An 11,564-nucleotide genomic window follows, 5' to 3' on the forward strand; every position below is an offset into this window, starting at 1 on the left:
AATTGTCGATTTCTTTGCACTGAAAACAACAACCACGAGAGATTTCTATAAACAAAGCAAAGTAACCATTCTGGCACTCAGTAAAGACAATGATTTTTAGACATTTAATGCCCTTAAAAGTTAAAACTGACCAGCATTTGTGGTTTCTATAATATGGAAGATCCAACTAGAATCTCATAATGTAGAGACATGCATACGTACGTAAACAAGCATAAATCACCCATTTCCGTTCAGAACCATTACAAAGAGAAAATGGACAAAGTGCAATATAAATGACTAAGTCAGACCAGATCTTGCAATGGGAACAACATTTCCAACTGCGTAGTTCAGAAAAATGTAAAATTGTAGTAATGGTCTGAAGAATTGCTACAACAATTTAATTTTAGCATGTGGTTAGTTTTAAGATGTCCATGTTTGGCACTCATAAATCATAATCATGTAGGATGGAGAAACACTTCATTCGTGTCAGGAACAAAGAAATCACATAAGCAGAAGCACAAGTGCACACAGAAATGCCTATTCAAACCCATTGAATTCTGCATGGTCTTGAGGTGGAGGAAAGGCACTTCTTACTAATCTAGAAACTATATGGTCACCCTTAATTCCATAAGTTCCGGTGTTGGTAATTTGTCAGAGTGTCTATTGCTTGAATTTTGCAATGATAAGAACCTTCGAATACAGAGAATCCATTTTGGACAACCTATTGACATCTCTATTTTCTAGGAGAGGGAAGCTTTGGGGTGTCAATAGGAAAGGTTGCAAGCTTTTCTCCTTTCTAATTGGATTTTTGGCTACACGGAAGGAAAAGAAAATCAACATTTTCTTTTCAATCAAAGAATAATAAAGTTTCAGTGACTTGGATGAATGACTATATGAGCAGATAAGCAGCCTAAGAACTTCTCTTTTCTTATTTAGAAAATAAAATAACTCACCTTGTGAATATCAAGCCAAGGTAAAGAATGACCAAACATTTTGAAGATTCAAATCGGCATGGGATAGCCACATCTGCAGCATTTTGCCTCAAGAAAATTAGGTAAGGTTAATTTCATTGTTAATTAATAAAAATTCGCACCTCTTTGGTACTCCACTCAAAACTGAATCACTATTCGTTGATTAAGATTCTAGTGAAACTAATCCAATTTGCTCTAAGACATTGCTAATCATGTTTACCTTATCAATTTCAATTAAGAAGAGGAAAGAAAATAGAAGGTCAACCGTTTAATAGATAGTGATTCACTCTAGAGTGAAGCCCATGAAAACAACAGCAAGAGCCTGGATTTTAAAACTACATTGGAAGAACGCTAAAGAGTGCAACAACCATGGGTTCCAATCAATATGCATTAGAAAACTGAAAACATGACAAGAGCTTCGAGGGAGAACATATTACCAACCCCACCGTTACAACTACAATATCTAAGAGGCGAAAGGACCGAGAAACAAGACCAGCCAAATGGAGAGATGGATCCCTGGAGTATTGGAACTTTTCCATATAAATGAATTTATAAAGTAGATCGTACTTATTCAAAAATAAAAAAACAGTTGGCACATGAAATTATTGGGGGGTACCCCAGGGGACGGGAGGAAACGAAAATGACGATCTTTAATCCATTTTGGGTTGGGCAACAATGCATCAAATTAATCAAAATCTTCATGAAGTTAGCCAACAACAAATAGTAGAACATTTTATAGCTCCAAATGAACATTGAGATTAACGGTTAAAGCATTTGCAAGAGAGTAGAGTTGAGTTGAGATTAGCTATTAAAGACCCAAATGCAAGAGAGTTTACGTTACCGTTTAAAATCCTCAAACTGAGTTTAGACCTTCTGAGCTTCATATATTCCATGCATTACCCCCATCTCCAGATAACATCCTGAGAGAGCAAAGATGATAAATACTGAAAAATGAAGTAGGCCAAACTATGCCCAAAACTTTGAAAGTGAAAAGGAGTGCTCTAAGACCACAGATTACCAAATCCTGAGAAAAAAAAAGGTTGCAATTATGTAGCAGGATGTCCATTCACAAACATAATATGCAAATGTCCACTACTCCCACCAATAATGAATGCATTTAAGAAATTTTATGTTTCATGAAAGGAAATAGAATGTTCACCTGCTAATGCTACTGTTAACATATTGCAGCCATTAGAAGAATAAGAAGAAAAAGAAATGGTAATGGAAGCAGATGAGGTGAACGTATTTACAGTGTGAGCAGTATCCCGCAGAATCTGGTGCGGGTAACGACTACTAAGGACTGAGGAGATCTACAGATCTGACTAATTTTATAACAGAGAACCGAAATTTCTAGGGTTTTAGTTGGCGCTTCTTGCATTACAATAAAATCAAAACTTCCTCCAAACGCGCCGAGATTCCCTACAGTTTTATTATGTTCAGATCTTTACTTTCAATTGCCCTTTGCTGTCTAACGCGTAAATAAAGTTTTTTTCCTTTTTCGTCAATAAAAATTCAATCACGTTAGAATTTGGGGAATATTTTATGCATTAATAATTAGTAGATCTCAAAAAAATTCTCAGAATCAGTCTCATTAAAACTATTCCTTGAGACGCTCTCAAACAGTGGAAACACTCTTTTATGGAACTTTAGCTTTAGTTAATCGTGATTCGTGACCAATTTTTGATTCAGTAATGATTCCCTCTTAGAATCGTTTTCTTCTTTTAGGAATGAATTAATTGATCTTTTTCATATAAACCCAATTTTTTTGAATTTTTATTTTGAGCCCTCCAAAAAAGCGTTTCCATTAATCCATGTTTGGACTTTGTATGTGAATCCATTTGATCATGATTTCCTATAATAGATAAATTTTAAGATGCCAAGTGTCATCATGTGGGTTTGAGGCATATCATTCCTAAGGCTGTGTTTTGTATGCATTTCTGGAATGCATTCTATGTCGATTTCATATTCTTAGACGATAAAAATAATTATTTTTTATCATCCAAGAATGCAAAATAGACTAGAATGCACTCCAAAAATACATACAAAACGCTACCTAGATACTTTTTCTTTTTGGTAACCCATTCATAATATATATTGGATTAAGTTTTTCTTCACCTAATGGTTTTAATAATTGTGCAAACCACGCCCAATAAATTTATGAAAATAGCAAAAGAACTCAATACAATTATATAAAAACATTATCAGGTGTAATTAATTAGGACAGTAATTCTTAAATGATCCACTTAGGGAGCCTGTCCTAAATGGATAAAAATCCTCTACAATACCGGCGGGCCGGCAGTGCACATCTGACGGTACAACAGAGGCCATGTGTGCCACATGGCCTCTGTTCTGCCGTCGGATGTGCACTGCCACCCCGCTGGGATTGTAGAGGATCCTGGTCCTACGTTAATGGCCCCAAAAAAATCTATCACATGGTAGATAATATGGTGTCTAAATTATGTAGATTACATCAAAATTTCAGTCCAATCAAAGTATGACACGTGATAAAATATAGCTTCACCAAATTTAATAATATGAGAGAATACAAATTAGTGGTTGAAGTATTATAAACTTGCATGAACATACATGAAGATGTATACCAAAGCACGGAAGGGTATTTGATTGAATTAAGTTTTAAAATTTATTATGTAACTAATCCAAGCCATGCCCTCTCTATCCAATGGTATGAATTATTGCATCATCCATACACATGGTTCAAAATGGTGGATTGTTTAGGGAACCCTTCCAAACATGGCCATTTAAAGGTAATTTTTAAATTAATAAAGACAATTGAGTTTTGATCAACCAACTATTGGATTAGTTGTACAACTTCTGCATTAACCATTATAAATTACATGAATCATCTGACTAAGATGCCACTAGAAATTTTATAGTGGTTGATATTTCGATAGACCCACTACCCAATAGTGGTTAAATTTGACCAAATAATCCTTTTATATGACTTAAAACGGTAGATCATGGAAACAAGCTTTACCTTCAAGAGGCAATGCAATGGACATTTTTGGTATAAGTAATGAAAATGTTCCTATTTTATATGGCCTTTATGGTTTAGATTAAGGGGTGTCAATCGGTTGATTTGGTTGGATTGAACGGGTTTCGAGTTAATAATGAGCTAAATCAAAGCTAAACCATTAAGCCAAAGTTCAGTTTCAGTCCAATTAATTAAGTCTTTTATCGAGGGGCTTATCGGCCTGTTATGGGGATGTCTCAATTGGTTCAATCGGTCTACTCTCATTTTTGACAGCCCTAGCAACCTGCCTTTAATATCCCATTTGGGCTGTTTCAATTGGACCAGTACACGATTAGGGATACGAAAGATATACTATCCAACTACTTTATATTACTTTTCCATGTTTTTTTTTTTAATTTTTCTAATTGTAAAGTATGCCGGAGTTTTTCCATTTTTATCTAAGTAAAGCGATACTTTTTTAAATGTATACTATGATATTAAAGGGGTAATCTAGGTATTCTAAAGTATTAAAGGAGTAAGAGGTTTAAATTTGCTTACCTAGGGAATAAAAATAAATAAATTCTTGTATTGGAGTTTGAATAATTATATGACAAATTTAGGAGAATTAGAATTTTGTCCTTGTAAAATCCAACGCTTTTATTATTATTTAAAAAAAAAAAATTAAAGATCAGTAGTAGCATAAGGAGTATATTTGACGTGCCAATCTAATCACAGTACTTTAAACACCTTCAAGGCATGGGGAGTAAAAGGGTGAATTTTGGCATTTATGACCATACAAGGATACTGCATTTCATTTGGTTTATCAAAAGAAATGGAAACATGAAATAATTGACAGGGAGGGAAATTTGACATGGCACCATTCAAAAAGATAATGCAGTTCATTTGATTTAGGGGGAGGTTTTCCTTTGGTGTACGCGGTGAATAGTCAGCCACCATCCTAGGGTTATTAATGTCTAATCTCTCCTATATAGGACAAAGTCAATTATGCCCCCCACCCTTTGCATGATTCCATCTCAACACCATCTGCACCATCGGTCAAGGGAGAATCCCTTGCCCATGGTCCATGGGTGTGGGAAAACTCGATCCTTTGATTATATGAAAGAGAAGAAAGTGTGAGAATTGGGTTGGGAGGGCCTAACAATGCATGACTAAGAGATAGGAAAAATAGTTTTTTAGTCTAAATTGAACCGTAAAGGATAAAAATGTAACATAAAAAATAATGGTCGTCCTATTATTATTAAATTTTTGTAGTACCTATTGTCCACATCATCAAAGCTTAATAAGTTTCAACCAAATACAAATGTGGAGAGACAAGACTTAAAAAATGAACTGAAAATTTAATTCAACATTTGAAGGCGAAGGATAAAGGTCCTAAAATGGTGAGTCATATGGTGAAGATGATTTTAAAAACATAATATATCCCATGATCAGACATAGAGGGGTTAAATGATGGATTTGGCTCCTGTCTTGTAGTGGCGGGAGCTGGAGCGTCCAGCCCAACAAAACCCCCCAAAAACAGGGGGTGGGGTGGTCATTTCACATGTGGGGCCCAAGTGGGACCCACCTGTGAAATGACCACCCTACCCTTGTTTTTGATGTGGTTTTGCTGGGCTGGACGCTCCAGCTCCCGCCACTGCAGGACAGGAGCCTTTTCGGTGAAATGACCACCCCACCTCTCATGAAAGATAGAAATCTCATCCCCATAATATATTACACACTCTTATTAATCTGTGCATAGAAGTCATGTTCCTCATAGAGAATGCTGACTCATAAATTTAATTCCACAGCCTTCAAATGCTTAGAAGGTTTTTTTTCTTTTTTTCTTTTTTTTTTTGGGGGTGGGGGGTGGGGTGGGGGAGTGAATCACTCATAAGGACCTAGCAGCCTAGGGGCAAGAAATGCCCCGTATATGGCCCCTATTGATAAGCATCAGATTATTAGCTTATTATCTTTAATAGCACATCATTTGAAATCACATGGGTGACTGATCAATGTCAAATTAACTATACCATACTCCTTAGAGTAGCCATGTGTCAAATCCTAGATCCAATTTATTCCATTTGGTTTACAAGGTTTAACATAGATGGTGATCATAATAATAAGAGGGAAAGAAAATGCTACTTGGTCGCGTGGGGCATGTGGCCCTTGTGTTCAAACACAAGGTCGTGCAAACTGACCACTATGTTTTCATGGAAAGGTCTATATATGTCTGACTGCATACGCAATTAGGTAACATTATTTCTCTCATAATAATAATAGGGTGAATGTTCTGTATTTGGGAGAGCATCTGGGTGTAGACTACGCCCTGACAGATGAAACGGAACAAAGGTGGGATTTAAGTCATTGGGAGAGGGTGGGCTGATTATTTCGCCCATCCCATAAATGTAGAGAACTTTATCCCATAATTAATTAATTAACTAACCATCTCTTATTATTTATTTATTATTATTATTTTATTTTTTTATTAGAAAATCATTTCTCTCTCATATAACACACAAAAAAAGGAGGACAAATTAACTGTTGCTTATGGAAATTGGTGCCATGTCGTGTTATTGAAAGCATGTGCCGAAGCTTTGCCTGCCTTGTGACTTGTGAGCCAACAACGTCGACCACTCTCCCTCTACGTATGATACAAATATTCTCTGTTAAATTATTAAAAATAAAAATCACTTGGAGATAATTTATTCAACCACAATTGATTTGGTAATCCCAATGTCTTCTTTGAATGGATTTTTAAATGGGTAAAAGTCTTTGTTTTGACAGAGAAGAAGCAACAGAGATTCTTTTCTTTCACATGCAATTGTTCCTTTGGAAGATTTGGAAAATGAGAAATTTTAGATGTTTTAGAGTCATGTAGAGGAAGCTCTCTCTTTGATCTCTGGTTCATCTCTTACTCAGAGCATTACTACACCATCTCCTTCTTTCTTTGTTGATCCTTTGGAGACCTCTTGTTTATGATTTTTTTCTTTTAATTATTTATGTTGATACTGATGTTTTTGTCGGATCGAAAACAATGGAGTTGGGGTGCATTATTCTACATGAAAGGGTATGCATACAGATGAAAGGATATATTGAATTTTAGTCTAAAATTTGACATGTGATCAATTCGCATAGTTTCCTAACATCTAATAATCAGGATTTCCAAATCACCTTTCCAAAGATTTGGATACTTAAATAGAAGAGAAATATAATAATAAGCTAAACATTGCTATAACTTTCCATCAGACCCGAAAGTATATTTTGAGCCTTGTAACGTTCTTTGGAGCCATGTCCAAAGAACTTTTATCACCAGCGGTTCCCCTACTTGGTACGGTTCCCTAATACCTCTAATAAAAAGGGGTGGACTCCATCCGGGCAGTGTGTTCGCTCAGGAGATAGAATGATCATTTCAACCCCTTATGAGAGGAACTGCACAACCATACCGATCAGTGAACCTCAGGGGATAAAGACCCCATGTCCTAAGCCACACTACAACCAAATAAAGTGAGTCTAGAGTTTTGTGTAGAGACAGACCCTAAGATCTCCTGCTCAATGTCAAGTTTCAGCGTAAGTAATATTTTGGCCAAATGGCAAAATAACATTATTGAAAAATTCAGGACGATAGAGAAGGTGCACAAACTCCTAAGAGGGTTTAAGGTTTAAAATTTTGCTTGTAACCAAACCAGATCATTTAGAATCATTTCCTAGACATTTAATGGTTATATTTGTCATGTAATCCTTCCATGCAACACAACTAGATGTGTCTTCCTTCTTGTCCATTGAGAACTTGCAGAAAGAACCACTAGAAGAAGATAAGGCATCATCATCATGAGGAGTGAGTGCCAAATTTAACATGGGTGAAATGGGTGATAATGCAACTGAGGATACTGTGTCAGTACTCCATTAAATTTACCATTGACATGCAGCCATAGAGTCTCCCCCATGGAAACGGATCGTGATCTTCTATGGTGCCCTGCCCGTAGCGGCCTGTGGGGCCCAGACAGAGCATCGCGTGCAATGTCCACCTTACCCCTGCCCGAGCGCCTTGCCCGAGCAGGGGTAAGGCGGACATTGCACGCAGCGCTTTGTCTGAGCCACACAGGCCGCTATGGGCAGGGCACCGTAGAAGATCTGTATTGCACGGAAACTTATTGCCAGGGATAATAGCTACAAGCAACAACAAACACTGGGCAATACATGGGTCAGTAAGCAAACAAGATAATTAAGGAAATCTTTTATAAGGCAGCAACAAACTAACTATTCATTATGGAAAAGCAAGGGGCACAAGGGATATACACATCTATAACATAAGAATGGTAAAGGATGTCAAGATAGTTCAGGGACAATACCACAAGAGATGGAAATAAAAAGGAATCATGCACCAAAGCTTGTTAAGTAACATAATAAGCGCAAAGCAAGTGATAGTTTACTAAGATGTTCTGGTATCATAGGGATCTGAGAGAAAGTTCAGTACGAAGTAAAAATCTCTGAAAGGAAAAGGGGAATCACCCCAATAATGCAAGTTATAGAAAATTATGTCTGAAAAATCAACTTTCTACTCTAGATCAAAAACTGAGTGCTTTTACTTGCAGATGTGAAGCATGGTCTCTCTCAAAAAGCCGAGAATGCTTTAGCTCAGATCCAGTTAATTTCAATAAACTTGATACTTGTATCTGAGCAATTTGAGGCCTGAAAACAACATACTTTTCCCTTTCACATTTTGGATGGATAAGAAGGATTTTTATTGCAAAAAAAAGAAGACTACCAGAGAGGGCATATTATACAACAGCAGCAGATTGAATATAATATATATATATATATATATAACAGCAGCAGCGAAAAAAGATTATAAAATACAAGAAGCAGCAGAGGCCTACAACAAAAGTAACAGATGTATCGGTTAATCTACGCAGCTCATTTTGTTCTAATTTACAACTGAAAGAATAGACCAAAACAACACAGAAATATAAAGAAAAAATATCTATTGAACGCTGTTTTCTCCATTTCTCAAATCACTAAGGCAGTCCATCAAGATCACCTGTTCCAATTGCATGAATCTACGATACATAATGACATAGGAGTCTAAAGTACATTTCCTTAAAAATAACACCTACAGATTACATTTAAAAAAAGGGGAAAGAGGGCGGGGGTTGGGGGGTTGGGGAGGGAAAGCAATGAGGATATATCTGATACATGAACTGGATTAGCTGAAACACTGCTCAATCAGATTAACAGGTAACACAGTTGTTCACTTGTATGCAAATTCTCTATAAATTTTGACCCAGAAACATGACATCATCTCCAAAACAAGACGAATTGGAGATGTGCCAAATGAAGTTCATACGAATGCGAACTTGGGTCAGCGGTAAGTCAGTGATGGACCATCAAAGGAGTATCGAGATGAGACTGATGCAGATGCAAGGTCTCTGCCCCCCAGATGGTGATGTTTCTCATTATAATCCGACAAACCATTAAAGGCATATCGTGAATATGATCCTCCCACATCATCAGCAAGACTTCTTGAGAAATCAGTAGAGCCCCTTTCTTGATAATCAGATTTAGTGGGAAAAGTGTCTCTCCTTGCCTCTCCCCTAGGAACCAAAGGATATGCATCTGAGGATGTAGAACCATAATGATGAGGATAATATGGATCTTTTGCATAGGTGTCGACTCTGGAAGCATTATAGGCTACAGCAGCATGAGGGATAAATGAAGGTAATTTTTGCCCAAGACCATAAGCTCGATAATCTTTCTCACTCAGAAAAAGGGGATCACGATGAACTTGGCCTGCTTCTCTAGAGGCTGTTTCTCTATGCTGAGGATCCACATGCCTCGGAAGCTTCTCCCTTTCATGATCCTTCTGGTACAGGTCTACTTTTGGAACATTACGATTCATAGAAGCAGTCGGGCTCAAGGTATGCCATTCTCTTGAAAGACCATAAGTTCGATATTCTTTCTCCGTCATAAACCGTGGATTAGTAGCTACCTCCCTGTGGGTCAAAACAGGTTCTCTAGAAAGCTGCTCACTTTCATTATTAGATGGCAATAAGTACCTCTTGCTGCCATCAAGGAAGTAACGATCAGTAGAGAATGTTTCCCTGCTTGCATGGTGCTTAGGTTCACTTCTACCCTCAGAAACTTTCCCTGCTGGTAAAGTTGGCATTGGTGGGGCTCGAAGTTGTGGCTGTAGAGGAGGCTGAATACAATGTGCAGTTGCCTGGACATGAGGTGAAGTCTGAAACAGACTGTTAAGTTTCTGCACCTGTGAGGGCACAATTGTCATTGTCAAAAATATATTATGCGCAAACATTAAATTCTGATATCATAGAAGAATAGTGTCTCACTTGCAGGACAGTAAGCTGAGTCTTGAACTTGTTCGTCTTTTCATCATAATTATCCTTGATTGCTCCCTTAAAAACACTCTCAGGTAGTGGGAAACAATCCTTGTGAACCTTGAACCGGACCTGAAGAAAACCAAGGGTTAACTGTTTATTATGATTATCCATAAACTGAAAACAGAGAGACACATGCATGTGGAAGTAATATTAATGAAAGTAACCTGAACAGGGAAGGCCCCACCAAAAGCAGCAGGCTCCAGCTTCATACCACCAGCAGAAGATGCCTTGTAGATCCCATACATAAGCTTGAGATCAAAATCATAGAGGAAGAGCTTTAGACCAGGTTTTATTCCCATAACAAGCTCTTTCTGGCCCAATGAGACTCCCATGATCCCATACTGGAAACAATCTGGTTTGGTCTTTCCATTGCACATGAAAATCAACCCACCCAGCTCTTCCTTGTCCTTACGATCCCCAAGGCTATTTTCATTGATGATACTCTTCCCTTTGTTCATTTCCTGTGGATTTTTCTTGTTGTCATCTTTCGTTTGATTGATAACATTCTTTTCTTTTATACTCTTCTGTGTGTCGTTCATTTCCTGTGGATTTTTCTTCTTGTCATCTTTCGTTTGATTGATAACATTCTTTTCTTTTATACTCTTCTGTGTGTTCTCATGATTTGGTTTCCCCTGTATCTGTGCAGCAGTAGAACCTTTTGTCCTTGAAGAGTTCTGATCTGAAGATTTTTTCACAATTTTACGTTTAGGCTTCAATGTCTTTGGGCTTGAAGAGTTCTGATCTGAAGATTTTTTCACAATTTTACGTTTAGGCTTCAATAACTTTGGGTCTCCTGTTTTGGATTCTAATGGTCTTGAGGATGCTTCAGCAGCAGGCCCAACTTTCTTCTTGTTTCCCTTGAGGGTCATGATCTACCCCTGCCAATGAAAGGCATCAAAACACATGCATAATTATGAAATAAGCAAGCTTGTGGCTGATGCTTATTTGTTTGGTCTTTTCCCATCTCATTTTCCATTAAAAGAAAGAAACCAGCAAGGCAATTCACAAATTATACACATGCATGTGGGTGTTTGAGTATACATGCAAAAAGGTCTGCTAGACTGGTAGTTGAGCAGCACTTGATGGGCAGCTATTAATGCCACATGAAGGGCTGATATGGTCTTCTAGAGAGTAGGATGGATAGGACAACCCTTTGGCTTGCTCATATTCAAATTTCATGGCCCCCCATCTATTACATTTTTCACCTTGTATTACTAGCCATAAACAATATTTTCTGCCTATTCAACT

At 37.4% G+C, this 11,564-nt stretch overlaps 1 protein-coding gene across 1 annotated transcript; it reads right to left on the reverse strand.

Annotated features, from left to right (window-relative positions):
- Positions 1–9,062: 9,062 nt before the first annotated feature.
- On the reverse strand, positions 9,063–11,185 carry LOC122668340. Its single transcript, XM_043864925.1, has 3 exons — positions 10,481–11,185; positions 10,266–10,385; positions 9,063–10,183 (listed from the first exon to the last, which is right to left on the reverse strand). Exons 1-3 carry the CDS (start codon positions 11,183–11,185, stop codon positions 9,281–9,283), a joined length of 1,728 nt encoding a protein of 575 aa, XP_043720860.1. The 3' UTR covers positions 9,063–9,280.
- Positions 11,186–11,564: the final 379 nt, after the last annotated feature.

This window comes from Telopea speciosissima, chromosome 7 (genome assembly GCF_018873765.1).
Source record: "Telopea speciosissima isolate NSW1024214 ecotype Mountain lineage chromosome 7, Tspe_v1, whole genome shotgun sequence".
In the NCBI taxonomy this organism is placed as follows: Eukaryota; Viridiplantae; Streptophyta; class Magnoliopsida; order Proteales; family Proteaceae; genus Telopea; species Telopea speciosissima.

Coding starts and splice junctions, on each gene's coding strand:
- LOC122668340 (XM_043864925.1), bottom strand. CDS start 11,185: ATGACCCTCAAGGGAAACAAGAAGAAAGTTGGGCCTGCTGCTGAAGCA. Junction 10,386..10,480: donor GTGGGGCCTTCCCTGTTCAG/GTTACTTTCATT, acceptor GGTTTTCTTCAG/GTCCGGTTCAAGGTTCACAA. Junction 10,184..10,265: donor CTCAGCTTACTGTCCTGCAA/GTGAGACACTAT, acceptor GTGCCCTCACAG/GTGCAGAAACTTAACAGTCT.